This window comes from Gambusia affinis, linkage group LG01 (genome assembly GCF_019740435.1).
Source record: "Gambusia affinis linkage group LG01, SWU_Gaff_1.0, whole genome shotgun sequence".
Lineage (NCBI taxonomy): Eukaryota > Metazoa > Chordata > Actinopteri > Cyprinodontiformes > Poeciliidae > Gambusia > Gambusia affinis.
The window spans coordinates 18627334-18647164 of NC_057868.1; the positions used below are offsets into that span (position 1 = coordinate 18627334).

General features: G+C 39.2%; 1 protein-coding gene across 1 annotated transcript in view; it reads left to right on the plus strand.

Moving 5' to 3' along the window:
• The window catches only part of LOC122826479 (plexin-B1-like), an 82349-nt gene that overhangs the window by 45407 nt on the left and 17111 nt on the right, over positions 1-19831 (plus strand). The window contains exons 5-27 of the mRNA XM_044108451.1: positions 2437-2565; positions 4398-4498; positions 4611-4743; positions 5127-5283; positions 5432-5540; positions 6631-6739; positions 7045-7770; positions 9131-9229; positions 9361-9483; positions 10258-10351; positions 10471-10640; positions 12498-12649; positions 12740-12845; positions 14612-14748; positions 14872-15045; positions 16156-16390; positions 16710-16952; positions 17070-17246; positions 17983-18131; positions 18220-18320; positions 18403-18620; positions 18696-18874; positions 18970-19036. Coding sequence (XP_043964386.1) covers positions 2437-2565; positions 4398-4498; positions 4611-4743; positions 5127-5283; positions 5432-5540; positions 6631-6739; positions 7045-7770; positions 9131-9229; positions 9361-9483; positions 10258-10351; positions 10471-10640; positions 12498-12649; positions 12740-12845; positions 14612-14748; positions 14872-15045; positions 16156-16390; positions 16710-16952; positions 17070-17246; positions 17983-18131; positions 18220-18320; positions 18403-18620; positions 18696-18874; positions 18970-19036 — 3888 coding nt within the window. The remainder of the gene's footprint in view (positions 1-2436; positions 2566-4397; positions 4499-4610; positions 4744-5126; positions 5284-5431; positions 5541-6630; positions 6740-7044; positions 7771-9130; positions 9230-9360; positions 9484-10257; positions 10352-10470; positions 10641-12497; positions 12650-12739; positions 12846-14611; positions 14749-14871; positions 15046-16155; positions 16391-16709; positions 16953-17069; positions 17247-17982; positions 18132-18219; positions 18321-18402; positions 18621-18695; positions 18875-18969; positions 19037-19831) is intronic.

Sequence of the window (19831 nt, forward strand, 5' to 3'; positions counted from 1 at the left end):
TTCTTTCTGTTGTAATGTGTGTTGTGGGATGCGGGAGGGAAAGGGAAACATAGAACTAGACTTTTTAATTAGCAAATCAAAACAGAGCTCTGTGTAACCCATTGTAACAAGCTTTTATAACAAGATTATTGTATCACACAAAGTCTAATCCTTCATTATCAAGATACACATCTTTATGCGTGTGTGTGTGTAGAATATGTGTACATTTTTCATGTAGAGAACCAAAAGAAACATTAAACCAGCAAAGAGATAATATTTTTGAAATGGAGACATTTTCCTGGTCCTAGCTTTTGCTCCAGCTGTCCTGAACTCCACTAGGTTGATATATTGATATGGCATGACAGAAGTTTTTGCGAAAACATATTTGGTAAAATTATAATTATGTTGTGACAGTATAATATCAGACAGATAATCTGTGAAATATTGAGCTCTTCTGCCTTTTCTAGTACTGACTGCAGAAATACAGCGCTCGGTCAGAAATAACCAATCAGAGCAGGAGGAGGGTCTTGGCGCTGTCGATCACCCTTGCGCTCATCCCCTCCCGCTTGCTCTTTGCTAAGCTACAACTGGTTCACCATAACATAGCCTGTTATCAATGCTAATGCTAGTTAGCACTACCACTAATGATGGTGAATAAAGGTTTTTCCTGTAACAGTGAGTTGTTTGTCTGACTTTAGAACATTGAGTAATATACAGGAGTCTGATTGACAGCGCTAAGACCCTCCTCTTGGCTCTGATCGGTTGTTTCTGCCTGGGAGCTGTGCGTTTTTGTAGTCCACAGAAATAACACTGGGAGGGAGGTAAAGGTGCGTAGTATTAAAAAAAAAAAAATAATCTTCAGACATCAATCAGCTTTAAATTTTGCCACCAAGAACACAAACCTTTTTCAAAATGGCTTCCTGAAAGCCTTGCAGCCTTTTTGCTTGGATGTTGGATGATTTTCTCAATTTTCTGCCCACTTTCTGCACCCTCTTCAGTATTCATGATTTATTTAAGGATTAAATGTGTTTGACTGAAACAGTAAAGTTGCACAGATGCCTTCCCTTTTATATTCTTACATACATCTATTAAAAATGCAAACAGTTTTTTTTTAAGAAAAGATTGTATTATTTCAGTTCATTTCACCACTAAAGCAAATTGCAGTTTATGGAGTGGAATCGCATCACTTCCTGGATCCGTCTTCAACCCGACTTTGTTTGCACTCGTTGTTCAGACAGAGAAACCATCTTTCAAAAGCAATCAATGCTATTATGGAATTTAAAATCCAACCACACTGCAGCGTTGGATCTCCATGGAAGCTTAAAATATCTCTGCTGCTCTCATATTACCTTCTGCTTCAATCTGATGGACAATTAAAAGCTTACCTTAAGTCCTTCATCAAGCTGTAATAAAATTTGATTTTAATTTAAATTTGTAACGTCAGTAATTCCCGTTAGACATGATTACAACAACCAATTGTAATAGACTGTATTGTTTGTTTTTCGTTGCACTGCAGTTTCAGCTGAAAGTCTTTTAAAGGTTTCTCATATCAAAAGTTTTGATTTTTCTTGATTCTTATACTTACTGTAGCTCCCAACTTTGACTAGGCCATTACAGGCTATGGAGTTACTAATATGATTATAATTGATTCTTTTGTATTTCTTGCAGTATGTGTGAAAAAAAAAGGAAAACTCATTCATCTCTTTCCTTCTGTTTCACATTTTTGAGCTGCTTTTTATCACATAAATTCAAAATAAAATACATTTAATTTTGCATTTGAAGTTATTGGAAGTTTTAGGACTTCCACAGCCCAGTCCAGAGAAATATTGATGGATTTATTTATTTATTTATTTTTTCATTGAATTACATGTTTTATAGAAATGCTCTGCAGCCTCAGTGGACATTAAGTGATTCTGGAAAAAGACTCAGCATTCACATCTGCATGAGACTATTGGGACCGATGTGATAAAATCTAAATATAACATAGGAAACAGTCATTATCCTAGGCTGCTAATCTTTGCGTACAACTTCCCTTTCCATTATGTGCTGAGTGCATCCTCTTAATGGGACAACCGATTCTCTTTTCTGTTCGTGGTGATCTTATTAAGATGAGGTAACATGAGCGTTTGACGGCCTGGGTTTCACTGCAGCCAGAGGTAATCTTCCTGTGCTTCATATTAGATTTGAATTTGATAATCAGATCTATGCCCACTTCTGCTGCGATCCTGTGCAAGCGTGATTTGATTTGGTGTTTGAGCTGTAAACCAGAGAGGTTAGTTCTTTAGTGTTTTTTTGTTGTTGTTTTTTTTTGTCACATATCACATTTTAGTGTTGCAGCATTGTAGATCATTCCTACTTAAAAATGTTCTCCAGTCCAATTGTAGGAATTTAAATTCATAAGAGGGACACTTCCTGCTTTAAAATATAAAGTATTGTTGTTTGTGTGTTCTTGTTCAGGTTTATCTTGGCAGAGACGGGGCGGTGGAGGTATATGCAAACTCAACAATACAACCCAACTCCCCCATCAACAGTGACCTGTTACTTGATGATCGCGGCTCACATATCTACATTATGACCAAAACAACAGTAAGTGTGTTGAAATCAAGTTTCGCCTTTTTATTTAAAGAATAACAGAGTTATGTAAAACTAACTTTTATCAGCTTTACGTCATGTTATAATATTATTCGCTCATCAAATACATACATTGATCCTTTAATGCATGTTAAAGAAATTCTCTCATAGTCGAATGGTTACATAGCAACCATTCAACTATGTAAAACGCCTGGTTGGACCTCCTCCTCAGAGCTGCAGCTTCCAAGCTTCGAGGTTTTTATCTCACAGAGCTCCTTCCACCACAATTCCTTTACTCAGCTCCTTCAGACTAGCCAGCAGCAATTAGCAAACACCTGGTAGAACTGTGTTCTGTAGGAGCTACTCGTAGGTGTAACACTGGTATGTAAAGGGATAATAGAGGAGCGATGTGGTGATGACTTCCTGGAGGCGGCATTTCAGAAGGAGCAGAAGTTCTTAAAGTGACAGAGGCTCAATTTCAAAGTGATTAATTACAAAGTCAGATTTCTTTTAAGTCATATTTGATGTATATATTGCTTTTTAAAAAACTGAGGATAACATAGCTGCTTGATTGTGCTATAACACGGCACTATGACCCTGGAAGATACACAAGGCTCCCTTTTTAAAGTATTCATGAGGTGTATAAACAGATGCAGCCATTTCCACTATTTCAGTCACTTACCCAGATGTCTTCATAAATAAGAATGAATATGGCTTCCCATTCATCAATTTATGGTTTGTCAGAGTTTTTCATGCATGCTTCCTCAAGCTGTGTCGCGCTGAAGACAAACTACAGGCGAGGGTGAAAACAGAGAAGCCAGCTGGCAGCTGGGGTCAGAGGTCACTAACCCTAGTGCAATTGGCACAACAGTCAGCAGGAGGTGTGAGGTCAAACCTAACAATAGTATTGATCTGCAAAAAAAGCCTGCATTGTCTTGGCACGTTCCCTACAGAGCATGTGTGGGATGCTGTAGATTCTGATAAATGATGAATAGGAAAGTCTATACTCTGAACAGTTTGTGTCAAAAAGAAATCAAAATGTCTCAGTCAGAGCTGTTCTGGGATAAAGAAATGTTACAACACATTTTCGTGTGTGAGTGAAATAAAACTGCTGCGACTTTTCTGCAAATACAGAGTTCATGTTTTAATTATTTTTGAAACTAAATCTTTTTGAAACAAAATAAAGGTATTTTGCATTGTTTTTTTTTCTCAGGTCTATAAATTTTAAAGGGATTTGCAAATAATTGTTTTTTTTAGTTAGCAGTGTGAATAAAATACAATAATTGGTTAATGTCTTTCATTAAACTGAATGCATTCAAAACTCAAGGGAACTTGTAGACCAAGCAGATAAATACAGTACTATGTATTACATTGCTTTGGTATATGTATAATTATATATGTATACATGGCAGCAGTAAGTAATAGAAGTACTAATAAATAACTTTATACCTGTTGTATGTTTTTTGTATATGGTAGCTATGCTGGATACTGAAACTGAGGCTGTTCAGGTACCTCAGACGTGTTCTTGATTAAAGGATTAACGTACTAATCCAGGAAATGCATACAGCACAGCACAGATGATGGAAAAAATAATATTTATAACTCTCATTCAAATTCAGTCTTTCAAATGCTACTGACTATTTTTACATAGTTCTTCAAATGAAATTATTTGCTTTCTATTCTTTATTATCAGCATCAACAGTGTGTGATGTCAGCATTTCATTTGCCTTGGGATTACAATCTTGAGTTGAAATATTGACTCGTTCGACAATGTTACACTGTTTTGTTCTTCATTTATCTGTCTAAAGCCTACCTTTTGCTTATTTGTTTGTTTGTTTGTTTTTCAGGTAGAAAAGCGTCCGGTCGCAGAATGCGGGGATCACTTGGACTGTCAGTCATGTCTGTCTGCCAGAGACCCGTACTGCGGCTGGTGTGTCCTTGAGGGACAGTGAGTGTTCTGAGCTTCAGCTTGTATCTCCAGTTCTCCCCGTTTTCTTCATTTATAACCCTCTTATGTCTAACTGTGCTATGCTATGCTATGCTATGCTCTGCTGTTTCAGGTGTGGCCAGCGGTGGGAGTGCCAGCGAGGCTCTCTGCAGGGCCAGTGGTTGTGGAGTTTCAATCAGACACAGCAGTGCCTGGGCATACAGCGCCTCAGCCTCTACAACATCAGCCTTGGAGAGAAAGCAGATGTAATACAGACAACATGACTGATGAAATACAAGAGCAATGCACTGAAATGTTTTGTTCGCTACCACATTACAAGACTAAAATCTTTTGACAGCACAGTTGAAAATAATATAACAAAGTCATATTATTATGATATTATGAGTATGAAGTACCAATTTTCTAAAAAATGCTACACGTAAAACAAGAGATTAAAATGTTGGAGCAGCTTCAGAAGTTATACTTTTTTTTTTAGCAAGAAAAGAAAATCATTTGAAATTGGGTGAGAAAAAATCAGAAATGTTTTTTTTCTTAACATCCAGGTCTAATAGTGTTAATAATTAAACTACAGTCACAGAGTCTTTCTGGTGTCTTTTCCTTTATCCATGTCATATTTGTTTCCATTCAGATTGCCCTGTCAGTGGAGGGTCTGCCCAGTCTCCAACAAGACGAGGCCTACTCCTGCTTCTTCCAGGACACAGAGAGTCCAGCTTTGCTCACCACTACCGGTGTCATCTGCTCCACCCCAGGCGCCAGCAACTTGCCCCCCATCGGTCTGGGAGATGGTTAGTGTTCTGCTCCATGTTTATATGGATGCCAAAAAGATTCCTCAAAATGCCTCAAACTTCAGTGATCAACACTGAGAACATTAAATTAAGGATTGCAGTGAATGCTCTGAATATTGATTGATGGATCTCTTTTATTCCGTTGCAGAGTTTGTGACGGTGACCTTGGCTCTGCGTTTCATTAACGTGACGGTAGCTGAGACAGAATTCACCTTCTACAACTGCAGCCTGGTGCAGGAGCTTTCTGGGCGCAGACCGTGAGTATACGTCTTCTAAACATCAGAAACTCGGTGAACACGCCACACCTAAGCACTGACAGGTCGTCCCTTACAACAAGACTCAAGATTAATGATATTTTAATATCATTAAAGTGTTGAAAATGAATTCAAATAGAGTTTAGGAGAAAACTGTATCTTTCACAGTTAAGATATGCCTTTGATTCATTTGGCCGAAAGGGAGTGAAGCTTTTAGCAGATAACAGGAATGTTGACATGAGGGTGGCAAAGTTCCTCCTTGGTATCATTATAGGCTTCCAGCCTAAATCTGTCAGAGTTTAGATACAAATCTACATTCTCAAGGGGAACACACACAGAGACGACAGTTTGTTAATAAAGCTAACCTTGCTGCTATTTACCAGCCGTATTTAAGATGCTAAATATGGCTAGCTATGTTGTCTGCTTGTTTTTGTTTTAAAGAGTTAAAAAAGTTCACAATTTGACAGCCTCTGCTTCTAACATAAAACAAATGGCGTTCGCATCACTATCTCCCTTCATTTTGTTGTTGTTTCTCTTACATTTTAGTTCCAGTTTGATAAGTGAAACTGATGATGATTTCTATCATATTGTTCCAAAGTTTCACACTCCTTCATTCCCTAAATATTTTGAATGTGATACTTGTATCCTTTTGTCGTGTAAAAGAAATTGAAGTAAAATAAAATCCATTTTCAGGTCAAATCTTTACAAAAACTATCAGATATCTGAAAAGGACATCAGATTGGTGCAGACCAATCTGATTGGTGGAAACTCTAACCAGTGAAACACTGGTCAAAATGTCAATAGGTTAATGGAGCAGCGATGTGATGACTTTCTGAAAGCGGACATTAAGAGTGAGAATATTTTAAGAGACAGGCCCAATTTCAATTAATAAGTCAAATTTCTTTAAATCATATTTAATATATATAACATTTTTATAACAGCTGAAGGTGACATAGTTGCTTAATTATGCTATATAGTGGCACTATGTGGCTGGAAGCCACAGCCTCTTTAAGTTGATTTGCACTGTTTTGTTTTATTCCAACATTGACATGTTCATCTTAATCCTCTGTTGTTCTGCCTGCATCCCTGCCAGATGCCAAGGGTGTGTCAGCAGCCGCTGGGGGTGCAATTGGTGTATCCATGAGCATGTCTGCACACACAAACACACCTGCAGTCAAGGAGTCACCATCCACAACCAACGGGTGAGTAATCCTGAAGTCTGAGCTCGGGCTTTTTACAGCTTTTCTTTTCAGTAGGAGTTCATTTCAGGAAACCAGATCTAAAAGCGGAGAGTTTGTCCTCTGGAACATCCCATACTTTCTGTTTGATTTGGTTTGTTTTTGTCTTTTTAATTTAAACCATCAACCATTTTTTTCTCTCTATTATTTCAGAGTTATTTATGTTTCTGCATATCCCATTTCTTTCCTCCTAATTTTGTCTCCATTTGCCTGCTTTTTCTTTCTCCCTCTCCATCCCTCCTCCTCGTTTGTGCTTCACCATCATCAAGTTAACGCCACAATTACCCAGTGTCCCACCTCCAACCAGAACTCCTTCCCCATCACCTCCTTCTGTTCCGACCGCTCCAGCAACAACAGCAACTACTTCTACACCAACAGCACAGCCGGCTCCCACAGAGACACCTGCCACCACCAAAGCAGCTGTCCCCACAGTGACCATCACAGGCACCCCCCCAACCGGTCCTAATCCTGAAACTAGCACATCAGCTTCCCGCTCCACAACTTCCCCCTTTGTCAGGCTCTCCATCCAGGCCAGATCCACTCTTGCTGACATCACTACCACAGATGGGGCCCTCAGCAACACAGAGGGAGCCACAAAGGAAGCTGTCGGTTCTCTAAGTGGCTCTTTAGAGGATGAAGACACCTTAAATGTCACGGCTGAAGCAAGGCCCACATCACCAAGCGGCACCAGTGTCCAAGCAGACCGTTCTGGTGTAGTTGTGACCACTTCCCCAGAGATAAACTCTACTGCTTCCAGAGAAGCTGGCCCTTTAATAGACCCCTCTATCAGTCTGGCCACTACTGAGGGGAATGTCTCGCCTCCGGGGCAGAGCAGCTGGGAAAAGCCTAAGAAAAGGACAGAGATGGATTCTGAATTGACTCCATCTCTCGCCCGTTCGCTTGTCCCGACGCAATTACCTGAACCGGTTGTTGATGTCACTACTGATTCTCCAACAAAACTCCAGTCTGATTCCTCTTCTGAATCTTTTACTCCGGTGAGTTCATGCATCGTGCTGGGAGCAGGGTACAAAAAAAACCATCGTCCATAAGTTAGCAAAGGACTTAAGGAATGCAGTGGATGAGACAATAAGAATGAGACGGTCGTACAGTATGTTGAAAGATAATTCATACCCCACATTGAGGGTATGAATTAAAATCTTTAAACAAAGATTTCTTTTTAAATAATAATTATTGTTATTCAACCAGGGTCATTGCTGCCATTATTTTATCTGTAGCTTGCTGCTTAGTATCTGCATACATCTGGATCTGAATTTGTTGTTTAGGTGGAAAGACTAAACAGAGATTCCAGATCTACAGATCAGTAAGGGCAGAGGATAGCTCACTGTTTTCCCTCTTTGTTCTTCTTCCTTCAAGATAAGACTTGTACAGAGAAAGCTTGGTAAGAAAGTCAACCTGACCCACAGTTGTGTTTTCGTTACAGATGTGTGCCAAACGTCCTTATTCCAATAATTTAGGAACAACTAAATTTCACAATTTTATTAGATAAGAAACACAATTGAAATTACACATAAATAAGTTTGTTCACACAATGAGCCATTAAAAAAACATGCCACGCCATCCTCCTCCTGCCACTTTCTGTCGTCATCTTCATCTGTTTTTGCCAGTAGTAACATCTGGCTGTTGATGACTCGTGTTGTGTGAAAGAAGTGTTTCCTTCCCAGTCTTGCAAAAGGAGGCCTGGTACTTTCCCAATTCACAAAATATTCCAAACTATTCCTTTATTACACTTCCTTAAACTAGGTAAATGAAAGCTTCAACACTAGGTCCCACGGTATTTACTGCAACACACTTCCAGGTTTCCAGTTTATAAATCCAGCAGTGCCTGACGAGAAATCAATGCAATCTCAAACGTGAGGATGCAGCGGAATAATTTAAAGCATTAACCTGACAGGTTTTATTGACTCAGCTGCTCTCTCCATATGCCTTCTGGTCACCTCATTTAACTCTACAGGCATGTAATAATGTTAAGCTAACTCAGCATTTCCTTCTATATGCAAAGGCGTTGCTGCTACATGCATATTTCTGATCTGTGTTGTGTTTCACAGTTTGCAATTTTTATTTTTTGCAATCAGGGCAAACTCAGTCATTTTATGATTTATGTTTTTATTGTGTAGAATGCGGATCATTTCATTTTCTCAAAGTTTATCAGATAAGCAGATGAGTGTTTTATTCGTGGATTGAGATACTAGGAGAAATGATTCTCTTCCAACTCATCTTTTGGTTTGAGAAACTAAAAACGGCTCAGTGAGTCTCATGATGGTACCTGCATGCTGCCATGGTTCTCAAGCAGAAGAAATGTTGGAGATTTTAACATTTTCCGACTTGTGTGACCAGGAATGCCCGTGTGTGGAGAAAGTGCAGGATTCCTCTCTGCTTCCCGTCAATGTGGAGAGGAAGATCACATTGTTGGGCCAACACCTACACCTGTTTCAGGTAGTAAAAAATAGGCATATATTTTTATCCTCCGTAAACACTGGAAAATATTCTGTATGACCTCATAGAGCAAATAGGGATTTATGTCTTGTTTGTATTTTTTGCTGCTTTTGTGCTGACGTGTGATTCAGGATGAGGATTTGGAGTACGAGTGTGTTTTGGATGTGGAGAATCAGTCAGTCGTTGTAGAGGCCTCTGTAGAGCCTGATGCTGATCGGCCATCAGTCTTCTTCATCACCTGTCAACCACACCAGGTCAGTAACAAGAACTTCCTGTGTCTGGGAGTAATGATAAGGAGGATTAACAGAGTTATTTAATCCATACAGGATTATTATGTGACCTTTAACCTTTAGTCTTATTTCCAAGCTTGTGTTGCTTTAAAACATGTTCCAGTTAAAGGTTTAAATCCACACATTTTATTTGACATTGGCTGATTATACATCTAACTTCAATGATTTTCAGAAACAAGAATTAGGTGCACAACTTTGAGTTTGGGTTTTCCGTCCAATGATCACAAGAATTGCGCTGTGGTTCTGAGACTCCAGTTGTTTTAGAATCCTGGGTCCAAACTGGTTTAAATGCAGAGACGTTTTCTGAAAGAAAATGAGAAATCTGTTACCTTCACCTCTTTATTTCCTTGAGTCTCTCTCACTTTTCCGATATTAAACAATCTTTGGAGAAAGTAACTGTATTTAGTCCAACTTTTTTGTGCAGCAAATGATGGATCAAAAGTCCATCTGACTCATTCTTATTAGAAACGATCTGTTTACTGTCTACAACAATAGCCACTCAGGTTCCAAATTACATTTTATCCATAAAATACTGTGGCATCAGTCTTTTGAATGTCTCTTTCCAAGTTCACTTTCCTGGCATAAATCTTGTTGGATGTATTTCACCCTTCACTCAGACATTGTTTCTAACATTAATTTAAATTAATTCATTTGACCTTTAAGGATAGTCCAGAAATTTGTACATTTATTTTATTTTTCCTGGGCAATAACAGCATTTGCACCCTTCTTGTGTTGCAGTATGTTTACTCCCTACTGAGGGAGGAATACTTAGCGACAATCAATGTGAGGAGAAAAAACAACTTCCTCATTGACAGCGCTGAGGATCTGCATGGTGAGTGCTATGTAATGTGTGTCAAAGATGTGTCACAATCTGATTAAACCTGCATTTATTGCTGCGTTATTGAATAAAGATCCTATCCTTTCCTTTGCCTTTCTTTTCTTTCGCCTCAGTCACCCTGTTCAACTGTTCAGTGGGCCGGTCCGACTGCAGCCGTTGTCGAACGGCTGACCCGAAGTACGGCTGTGTTTGGTGCGGCGGAGATGCCAGCTCCAGCTGTGTGTATCGAGACTCTTGCTCTGATGCGATCGAACACACATGCCCTGCACCCGTCATTCACCACGTAAGGACTTTTCACTTTTCATTGTGCAGTCATTAAAGGCTTCCTTTTGTGGTAATCCCTTAAGGCACAGGTATCAAAGTCCAGCCCTGGAGGGGCGCTGTCCTGTAACTTGTAGATGTGCCTCTACTGCACCACACCTGAATAGAACAACTAGGTCATTAGCAAGGCTCTGGAGAACTGATCTACACAAGGAGGAGTTAATTAAGCAATTTCATTCCAGTGTTTTGTACCTGGACAGCGGCCCTCGAGGACTGGAGTTTGACACCCTGCCTTAAGGCATGTTTAACCAGTCACCTTGAGATGCAGAGGAGGATTTTTTTTATTTCACTCTTTGCTTTTGAAATGGGAATAAAATGTAACTTTTTGACAACACAAAATTGTGGAGAATCTTCCAAGGTGTGTAGGAAGGGCTTCTTTCCTATTTAATGCAGAGAGTTGCTGCTGTTGGCCTGTTTTTCTTCTGAAGGCTTTAGGAACCATCGTAAACTCTTTGAGATGTCAATGAAATAGTGGAATATTATCTGTGGTGGACTTACTTTGTTAGCCCTAAAGCATCAATCATAAAACAGTTCTGCCAGTGGTAAAGTGCTAACTTCAATTCAAATCATGTCATCCCTTTAACAACTACAATCCTTAAGTAACAATTTTATTTTCACATCATAATTTACATGCCCTATAATTTCCTTGAATATTGTATGGTAGTTTGTTGTTTGAAATAAAGTTATTGGGGATTGAGAGGTAATGCGAGGGAACACGAGGAGAGGAAACGTCCAACTACTTGAAAATTCTTGACAGTCGATAATCAAAACACAGACGTCAAACCTTTTTAGTTTTTATTTGTTTTATTTTATTAATTTACAAAAAATACAAGTCATTTTGTGCTTTTGATTTTCTCTAAGAGAATTTACGTTGGGGATCAGCAAAGTATACTAAATGTTTTCAAATTTAGCAAAAACTGCTAATGCACCCAACTAAAAATGAGTTTTTAGTAGATTAGCAGATGTGTGTTACCACTAAAAAGCATGAAGAAAAAAAACTTTAGTTTATCATTTCAATATTCAGCAGGATAGTGTCTCAAGGAATAAAAAAACATAGTTATGTAGTTACAACATTGATATTTTTCCTGTCCATGTCTGTCATCAGATTGAAATCCTTTTGAAAATGTAGGTGAGCCCAAGACAAGAGAGAGTAGGAGTGGATCCAAGACCAGGGTTGATGTCTATTCTCCAAACTTATGTGATGCAGTGGGGAAATTAACTAAAATACTGTCTCATTGGCATAAATATTTTCATTATCAAAATAATTTTAATCACAGAGTTTATGCAACTTCAATAAAATAGATTTATTTTACTCAGTTATGATTGAATTTTCACATATCAAAGCAGAGAATCCATTTTATACTACTCTCAATTCTCCTCCTCTATTTGTAGTAAAGATGAGTCTAAAGATTTGAAGTCAAGTCTAGACATGATGGACCTGCCCGATGAGATGATGTTTGTTTATGGCAGCCGTGTGAAAATGGACCGGCTGTATATACAGAACAACGACTGGAAACATGAAGGGACTGCTGTCATTTTCTGCTTTGGAATAATCTACTTCTTCATGCTTATATAAAATGTATTAAACTTTAGGGAGTGAATTAAGAAATAAATAAACCTTCTGCATTTGATGAAATATGTAATAATCTTTACAGTTGAAATTTATTAGTTTAGGTATTTGCCACTTTTTAAGGTGATTGTGCCATATACACCCAACCAATTAGAATGTTTTAGTTTTGAATATAAACACTGCAAGTCGCCCAAAATGTTGTGATTACCCAGAACATATGGTGTTTTTGTGCTTTTCTTGTGTTTTCAGTTAGATCCTGAATCCGGTCCAACCGAGGGAGGCACAGTTGTAACCATTTCCGGCTCTAATCTCGGTCAAAGGGCAGAAGACATCCAGAGCTCAGTCACAGTGGCCGGAGTGCCGTGCATCGTCATCCAGAGCAGATACGAAGTCTCATCTAGGCAAGGCGTTAGCACAACTCAACATACTCAGCTCTGTATCTGTATGTTTTTTTTATCTTATGCTAACAGCTGTGTGATTGTACTTTGTAGGATAGTGTGTGAGACTACAAGCAGTGGACGGGAGATGAGGGGCCACGCCTCAGTCAGTGTAAGAGGAGGAGGACACGGGATTTCTGCTCATACATTCAGTTTTCAGGTCAGTATGACAATGTTAAATGTCATACTATTCAAATGACAACGTTTCAGAAAGGTTTGATATTAAAATTGGTGTACCTCAAGGATGTTTGTTCAGCCCTCCACTATTTAGTTTTTATATATTCAATAAAATAGAATAAAATTTAACTGTTAATTAAATTAAATAAACAATATGTTAATTGATTCCCCACGATGGACTGGCGACCTGCCCAGAGTGTACCCTGCCTGTCCCCCGTTGACTGCTGGAGATAAGCACCAGCACCCCTTGTGACCCCACATGGATGGATGGAATATGCTAATTGTAATGCGTTATATTAATTTCCACTGACTTTTTTCAAGCCTGTATAAATGTGAATCCTGATAGATTTCTACTTAAAGCTAATGAAAAAAACAACACTCAAGATTGGTATTATAGTAAACCAATAAAAAAAGCTTGTTTTAATATAAAAATATGGACTTTTGAAAAGTATATTCAATAGATGCTTAAAGGTTGTCATTTTCAAAAGGTACTTTTGAACGACTGTCAGAGCACATATTCTAATGTGACTAAATATGGCCTTACCGGTGACTTTCCTCAACATTGTCTACTCAATGTCACTGTACAGGTATGCTAATGATATTGCGACGTGTGATGTTCAGACCATCATAAAAAGAAACAACAAGGAAATTGACCATTAAACCTCCCAACTGTTGGTGCCAGTCAAGTGTTTGCAATGACTGCCAGTTATTCATTTTTATTTATTTTTTTTTGGCTGACTTTTATTTTAGTCTAGCTACATTTAAGGGTAGCTAATTAAGGATTTGTTTATTCTCAGTATGAATTGTCTGTTTAATGTGACTCCATCTTGAATGTCTTTGGATGTGTTGCTTTTTGAGATCTTTAGACATGAGATGAAGCAAAACATGATGATGAAAAGCAAAACAAAAGACGTCTTTAGGGGAGCAAATACTTTATGGTACTACACACACACACATACACATGCACACACGCAAATATATACATATATATATATATATATATATATATATATATATATATATATATATACATATATATATATCATTTCTTAGTCAAGCCTCTTAACTTAAGAGAAATTACTTCTCTTAACTTGACTATAAAATTAAAGCTAAGGTAAATTCAGAAGCTCAAGTAAATGCCAATGAATGCTGCTATTATTGATGATAATCCGCTGTAGTTCTGGCAAGTTCAGCTTAGTTCCACACATGAGGAAGAACGCTGTAATGGACTGAAACAGGCAAAGCAGGACCTTTCTGAAAAGCTGGGTGGGTGGGGATTTCTTTTGTGTTGTGAGAGAAAAAAACACAAATACTTCATTTGTTGAATGCAGTCCTAGTGTGATGTGGCGCGGACTGAAAACAGCATTGGGACAAATCACGCATGAGCAAAAAGCTTTTAACATAATTAGGGGAAAAGCAGCTCCCCCTGCGGCTCTTCTTAATTAGTGCCTGATGAAATGTAAGGGAACGTCTGCAGTACAAGAGGAACAACTTGTCTGCTAATTTACATAATCGTAAAACACCCGTATCATTCACAGCGACCCTAATGAAACCACCTAAACGACAAGCAGCTTAATTAATATATTACATGGCTCTGAGGCATCTTCACGCGTTTCCCAAAATTCCCTGGTGTCTTGTTTTTATATCCCCAATAAATCACATGCTCAGTATTGGATTATTGACTGCATTTCTTGTCCTTTTCATCTTTACATCATTCACTGCTCCTTCTTTTCCTGCCTCTATCTCCAGAATCCTGTACTCAGCAGCATTTCTCCTTTAAGAGGGCCCAAAGCCGGGGGATCGTCCCTCACTATCAAAGGTCGGAGACTGAGGACCGGGCATCCACGTGAGGTCGGAGTCCTGATTGGAGGAGTTCCCTGCATGGTGTAAGGGCTCCCGAGAGGCTTTTTAATTAAGAAAGAGCAAAAACTATTGTGGTAGACAAACAATGCGTTTGATTTGTGTGCGACTCTGTGGAGGAGATGAAAGAAATACTGTTTCATGTTCAGGATCGACATCCAGGAGGATCAGATCAAGTGTTTGACCAGAGGCAGCAACCGAACGGGAGAGCACGGCATCACGGTTCGCTTTGGTGGAGCAGAGCGCCATCTGCAGGGTTCCATGTATCATTACACCCCTAACCCCAACATCACAAGAGCAGCGCCGTCCAAAAGCTTCCTTGGGTACTGCGCTCCTCTATTTCCAACTGTTCGTAAAAGATAAGAAAATAATTTTAATTATAATTTACTTTAGCTTTTTGACTATTTTAATTGTATTTGTCCTTTCTAGATAAAAAATATTATGTCAAAAATTCTAGTGCACTTCTGGTTTTAAATGTGTTTGAGTCTAAATACCAACGTTTGTACTGATGCTGGAAATCCTGAAAAATGCTTCAGGTCCATAGGTGTTTTTAAGGTTGAGATAGTGCTTCATATTCAAACTACACAGTTTTTAAAAAAAAAAGTGTTCTCTAACATTGGATAAAACGCTTATACTTGAGAAATATAACTTATTGTTGAAACCAGTAGGTTTGTCACAATAAACAATAAATCAATTGCATAATAAATCAAAACAAGGTCGATAGTTTCCATTTGCATGATTTATCGTTTTTCTCTTTCTACCAAAAACTGGATGACCAAAGTCTTCAGTCTGGTGCTTTGGTCTCAACTAGTCCTTTTTCTGAAGGACAATTTTGTTTACAGAGACTTAATAACTTTATTTCTTGTTTTTATTGTTTCGCTTATCTATTTTGGATATTTAAAATGTGTTCTAGTCATATAAATGTTCATTAGAATTTAAATTTTATGGATTTTTGAGATTGTGCTCTTGCATTATTATGCTATTACCATTATATTCTTGAAAATAGTCTCAAAAATTATTAGTTTATCGCAATAAGTTCGGGGACAATTTATTTTCCAGCAAAATTTGTTATCACTACAGGCCTAGAGACTGGATATTCTCATACACCTAATAAAAAGACACACAATTTCCCTCACTGTCTGTAGTTAAATCAGACTCAACTACTGTTTTACATCAGTTAGACTGACCAAATATAATCTGTTTTATAAATGCCATCAGTGTATGTGTTCAAATCATCAAATTTTGTTATATTTTAGCTTATCTTGTCCCTATTGTAGTATATAGAATACTATCACAGGGCATTAGTAATAACAATAATGCATGATGTAAGTTAATTGAAACTTTCTTCTTTGGAAGGAAAGTGTAAAAACTTCCCATGAAAATGCTTGAACGGTGCTTGAATTTTATTGTGTTAAAATGTCGTGTCCTCACAGCGGAGGGAGGATCATCAGAGTCGACGGCCACAACCTGGATTTGGTCCAGGAGCCAAAAATGAGAGTGACCCTCAGTCCGCCCGATGCTCTGCCTCCGAGACGGAGAAGGAGCGTCGGAAAGAAGATTAAAGTCCACCTCAACAGAGGACAGACCCAACGGGGTCCACTGAGGAGATGGAGGAGGATTGTTCCAGAAGCAAACTGCCCCGATGGAACGCTCTGCCACGTAAAACATGTCAGTTTCAGCTGGATTTTTGTCTTCACTTTACAGCAGGGTGTCAAACTTCAGTCCTCGAGGGCCGCTGTCCTGCAGTTTTTAGATATGCTACATGTACCAAACACTGGAATGAAATTGCTAAATTACCTCCTCTTTGTGTAGATCAGTTCTCCAGAGCCTTGCTAATGACCTAGTTATTCTATTCAGGTGGTGCAGCAGAGGCACATGTAAAAGTTGCAGGACAGCGCCCCTTGAGGACTGGAGTTTGACACCTGTGCCTCACGGTGTCATTAAAGAAAAGGCTCAAAGAATTTAAGCTCCCTTTTCTCCCCTTTAGCACGAATCCCACTGCAAGGTGCACAACGCAACTCTCATCTTGTGTCCGACTCCTGCTGTGGGTCCAGAGGCCACAGAGGCCAGGGTCAAAGTTCACTTCCTTTTGGACAGCCTCCATTTTGACTTCAGCACTGTGGGTGGCGAATCGTTCAGCTACGAACCCAACCCCAAGCTGTTCAAGTTGAACAGGAATGACGCTAGCAAGCCGTTCCACCATAAACCCGGCAGCGTCATCTCCGTCGAGGCGAGTCCCACAGCATCTGCTTCTAAACATCCGTTGCCTCCAACTACTGGTTGCACTAATAAGCTTTTTAATGCTCACAAAAGTCTCTCTGTTAACATTCCTCTTCCTGTTTTTTAGGGAGAAAACCTGGATCTGGCCATGTACAAGCAGGAGGTGGAGGCCTGGATTGGAGGGGAGTTGTGTGTGATGAAGACTCTGTCACACAATCACCTGTACTGTGAACCACCATCTACTCAGCCCTCCATCACAGCCAATCGGAAGCAGGACGGCCTGGAGAGTCTGCCTGAGTTCATTGTGAGTGAGACAGAGAGAGCTGGGGTCACAATGGACATACATCTGACCTTATCCAGGGCAACTGGGCTACCGTACCTTCAGAAGTTGCCTTATTGGTAGATAGAGCCCACCCTTGAGATTGTGTAATTCAGTCTCAGAATGAATCCAGCTGTTCTGTTTCTGGCCTCAGAGGTTTGTTAGAGAATAAGCATCATGATGAAAACAAAAGAGCACAGCATACAGGTCAGAGAGGAAGTTGAATTAGGTTATAAAATAATATCCTAATAAGCTTTAAAAATTCAGAGCTCTCTTCTGAAAATGGAGTGAGTATTTTCAGCAAGCTTACCAACATGCAGGATTCATATTTAGTCATAAAAAGTGTACAATATAGAATTTATGGTTACCAATTTCAAACTGAATATGGAAAGAAATGTTTTGTCTTCCATCCAATGAAGGACGAAGGGTTTTACATTGATTTATAACTTAAAGAGCAGTGTTATCTGCTATTTTATAGTACAATCAAGTAACTATGTTACTTTCAGTTATTATACAAATGCTGTACATACATTACATCATGCATAATGTGCATTTGTATTAAACTTAAAAAACACAACACACTATTTACAATACAATGGCAATGCTACAGAAAGACAGAAGTGCAATAATAACAGAAATGTTAATAAAAATGAGTAAAATGTGATTAGTATTTTAGATTAACCAGAGAAAGAATAAACATCTGTGTAAATGTTGCTTTCAGGTGAAAATGGGAAATCTGAACTTCCCCCTGGGAAGAGTGAAATACGACATCCAGGCCCAGTCTACATTTCCTCTGGAGGCTCAGGTGGGGGTCGGGGTGGGAGCCTCCATCGTGGCTCTTATTGTGGTCATCATAGTGCTGATATACAGGTAACCATAGAAACGCTCTGATCAGAGTAGACTTTGACTGTGTTTCTTGACCAGAGCGTGACCTGCGCTCTGTTTCTCTATTGGTTAGGAGGAAGAGCAAGCAGGCCATGAGAGACTACAAAAAGGTCCAGATCCAGCTGGAGAACCTGGAGACCAGTGTCAGGGACCGCTGCAAGAAGGAGTTCACAGGTAGTGTCGTTTTCTCCTCTCAGCTTCTGCTCACCTCAGAGGAAGCTTAGCAAACCAGCTGACTTCCACTTTCGCTTTGTAGACCTGATGACGGAGATGATGGACATGTCCAGTGATTTGGTGGGCTCAGGGATTCCCTTCCTCGACTACCGGGCGTACGCAGAGCGCATTTTCTTCCCAGGCCACCAGGAGTCGCCCCTGAGGCGAGATCTGGACGTTCCGGAGAGCCGGAGACAGACGGTGGAGCAGGGCCTGGTTCAGCTGTCCAACCTGCTCAACAGCAAACTGTTCCTCACCAAGGTAAGATATTCAAATATTTTCTCTAGTGTTGGACAAAAAGCAGTTGTTTTCACACCTGTGTGTTTCCCCCCATAGTTTATTCACACTCTAGAGGTCCAGCGGACATTTTCCCCCAGAGACCGGGCCTATGTGGCCTCTCTGCTGACGGTGGCGCTGCACGGTAAACTGGAGTACTTCACGGATATCCTGAAAACGCTGCTGAACGACCTGGTGGAGCAATATGTGGCCAAAAATCCCAAACTCATGCTCAGAAGGTGAGGCCTGCTTATCAACAAGCGAACAGGTAATCTTTTTCCTCCCACTTGCTTGTAGTTTCTGTGAGAACTTTTTGTTTTTCTTTCTTCTCCAGAACAGAATCAGTGGTGGAGAAGCTGCTGACAAACTGGATGTCCATCTGTCTCTACACCTTTCTGAGGGTATGTGATGCTGGATATTTATGCTTTATCACCAATTATGGGCTTAATAACTGCTAAACATAAACAAAAGTCTCTAGTCACCATATAGTCATTGCCAAATTTTTTTATAGTGATGCAGATGTTGAGATTATTGACAGAAACATTTTTAGTAAATAAAATAAACACATTTAAGTCTTTCTTTTTGACTAGGTTACATCTGATTGGCTTTCAGATGGCATGTATTTATGTCCGTATCCCAATATATATACCAATACCAATGTTATATATACCAGTAAATAAGGAATGGGAACCGGTTAACTTTTTTTCACTTCCGGTACTGATATCTGAAGTTAAGTATTTGCCAGTACCGATCTGATGCAGAAAAATAATGCTGAATTGATTGAAAACATTTCTATTTTTAAACACAGACAGCAGTAGGTTGACTACCTCAGTCAAACATGTAAAAACAAACTGCACCAAACCTTCTTTCAAATAGTTCCGATATTCAAATTAGGAATTTTAAATGTAATGTAAAATAAATAATAAAGCATGATGTTGCTCACAGCACATAGCATAGAATTAGACTGAATAGACCTTCCCTTGTTAATCGGGTACATAAAGTTAATATCGGATCAGTGCATCTCTGGACTGGGGAAGGGATAACCATGGGAAATAGAGTTCAGCCTAACTCAAACCCAACCAGTGCAGTACAGATTCTGGTCCAGCCTTTGATTTTATTTATAAAATTTTCTAATGGCTACTGTACTGTGTTTTCTAACTGCGTCTTGTACTATAAATCAAGGTGTGAAACCCTTC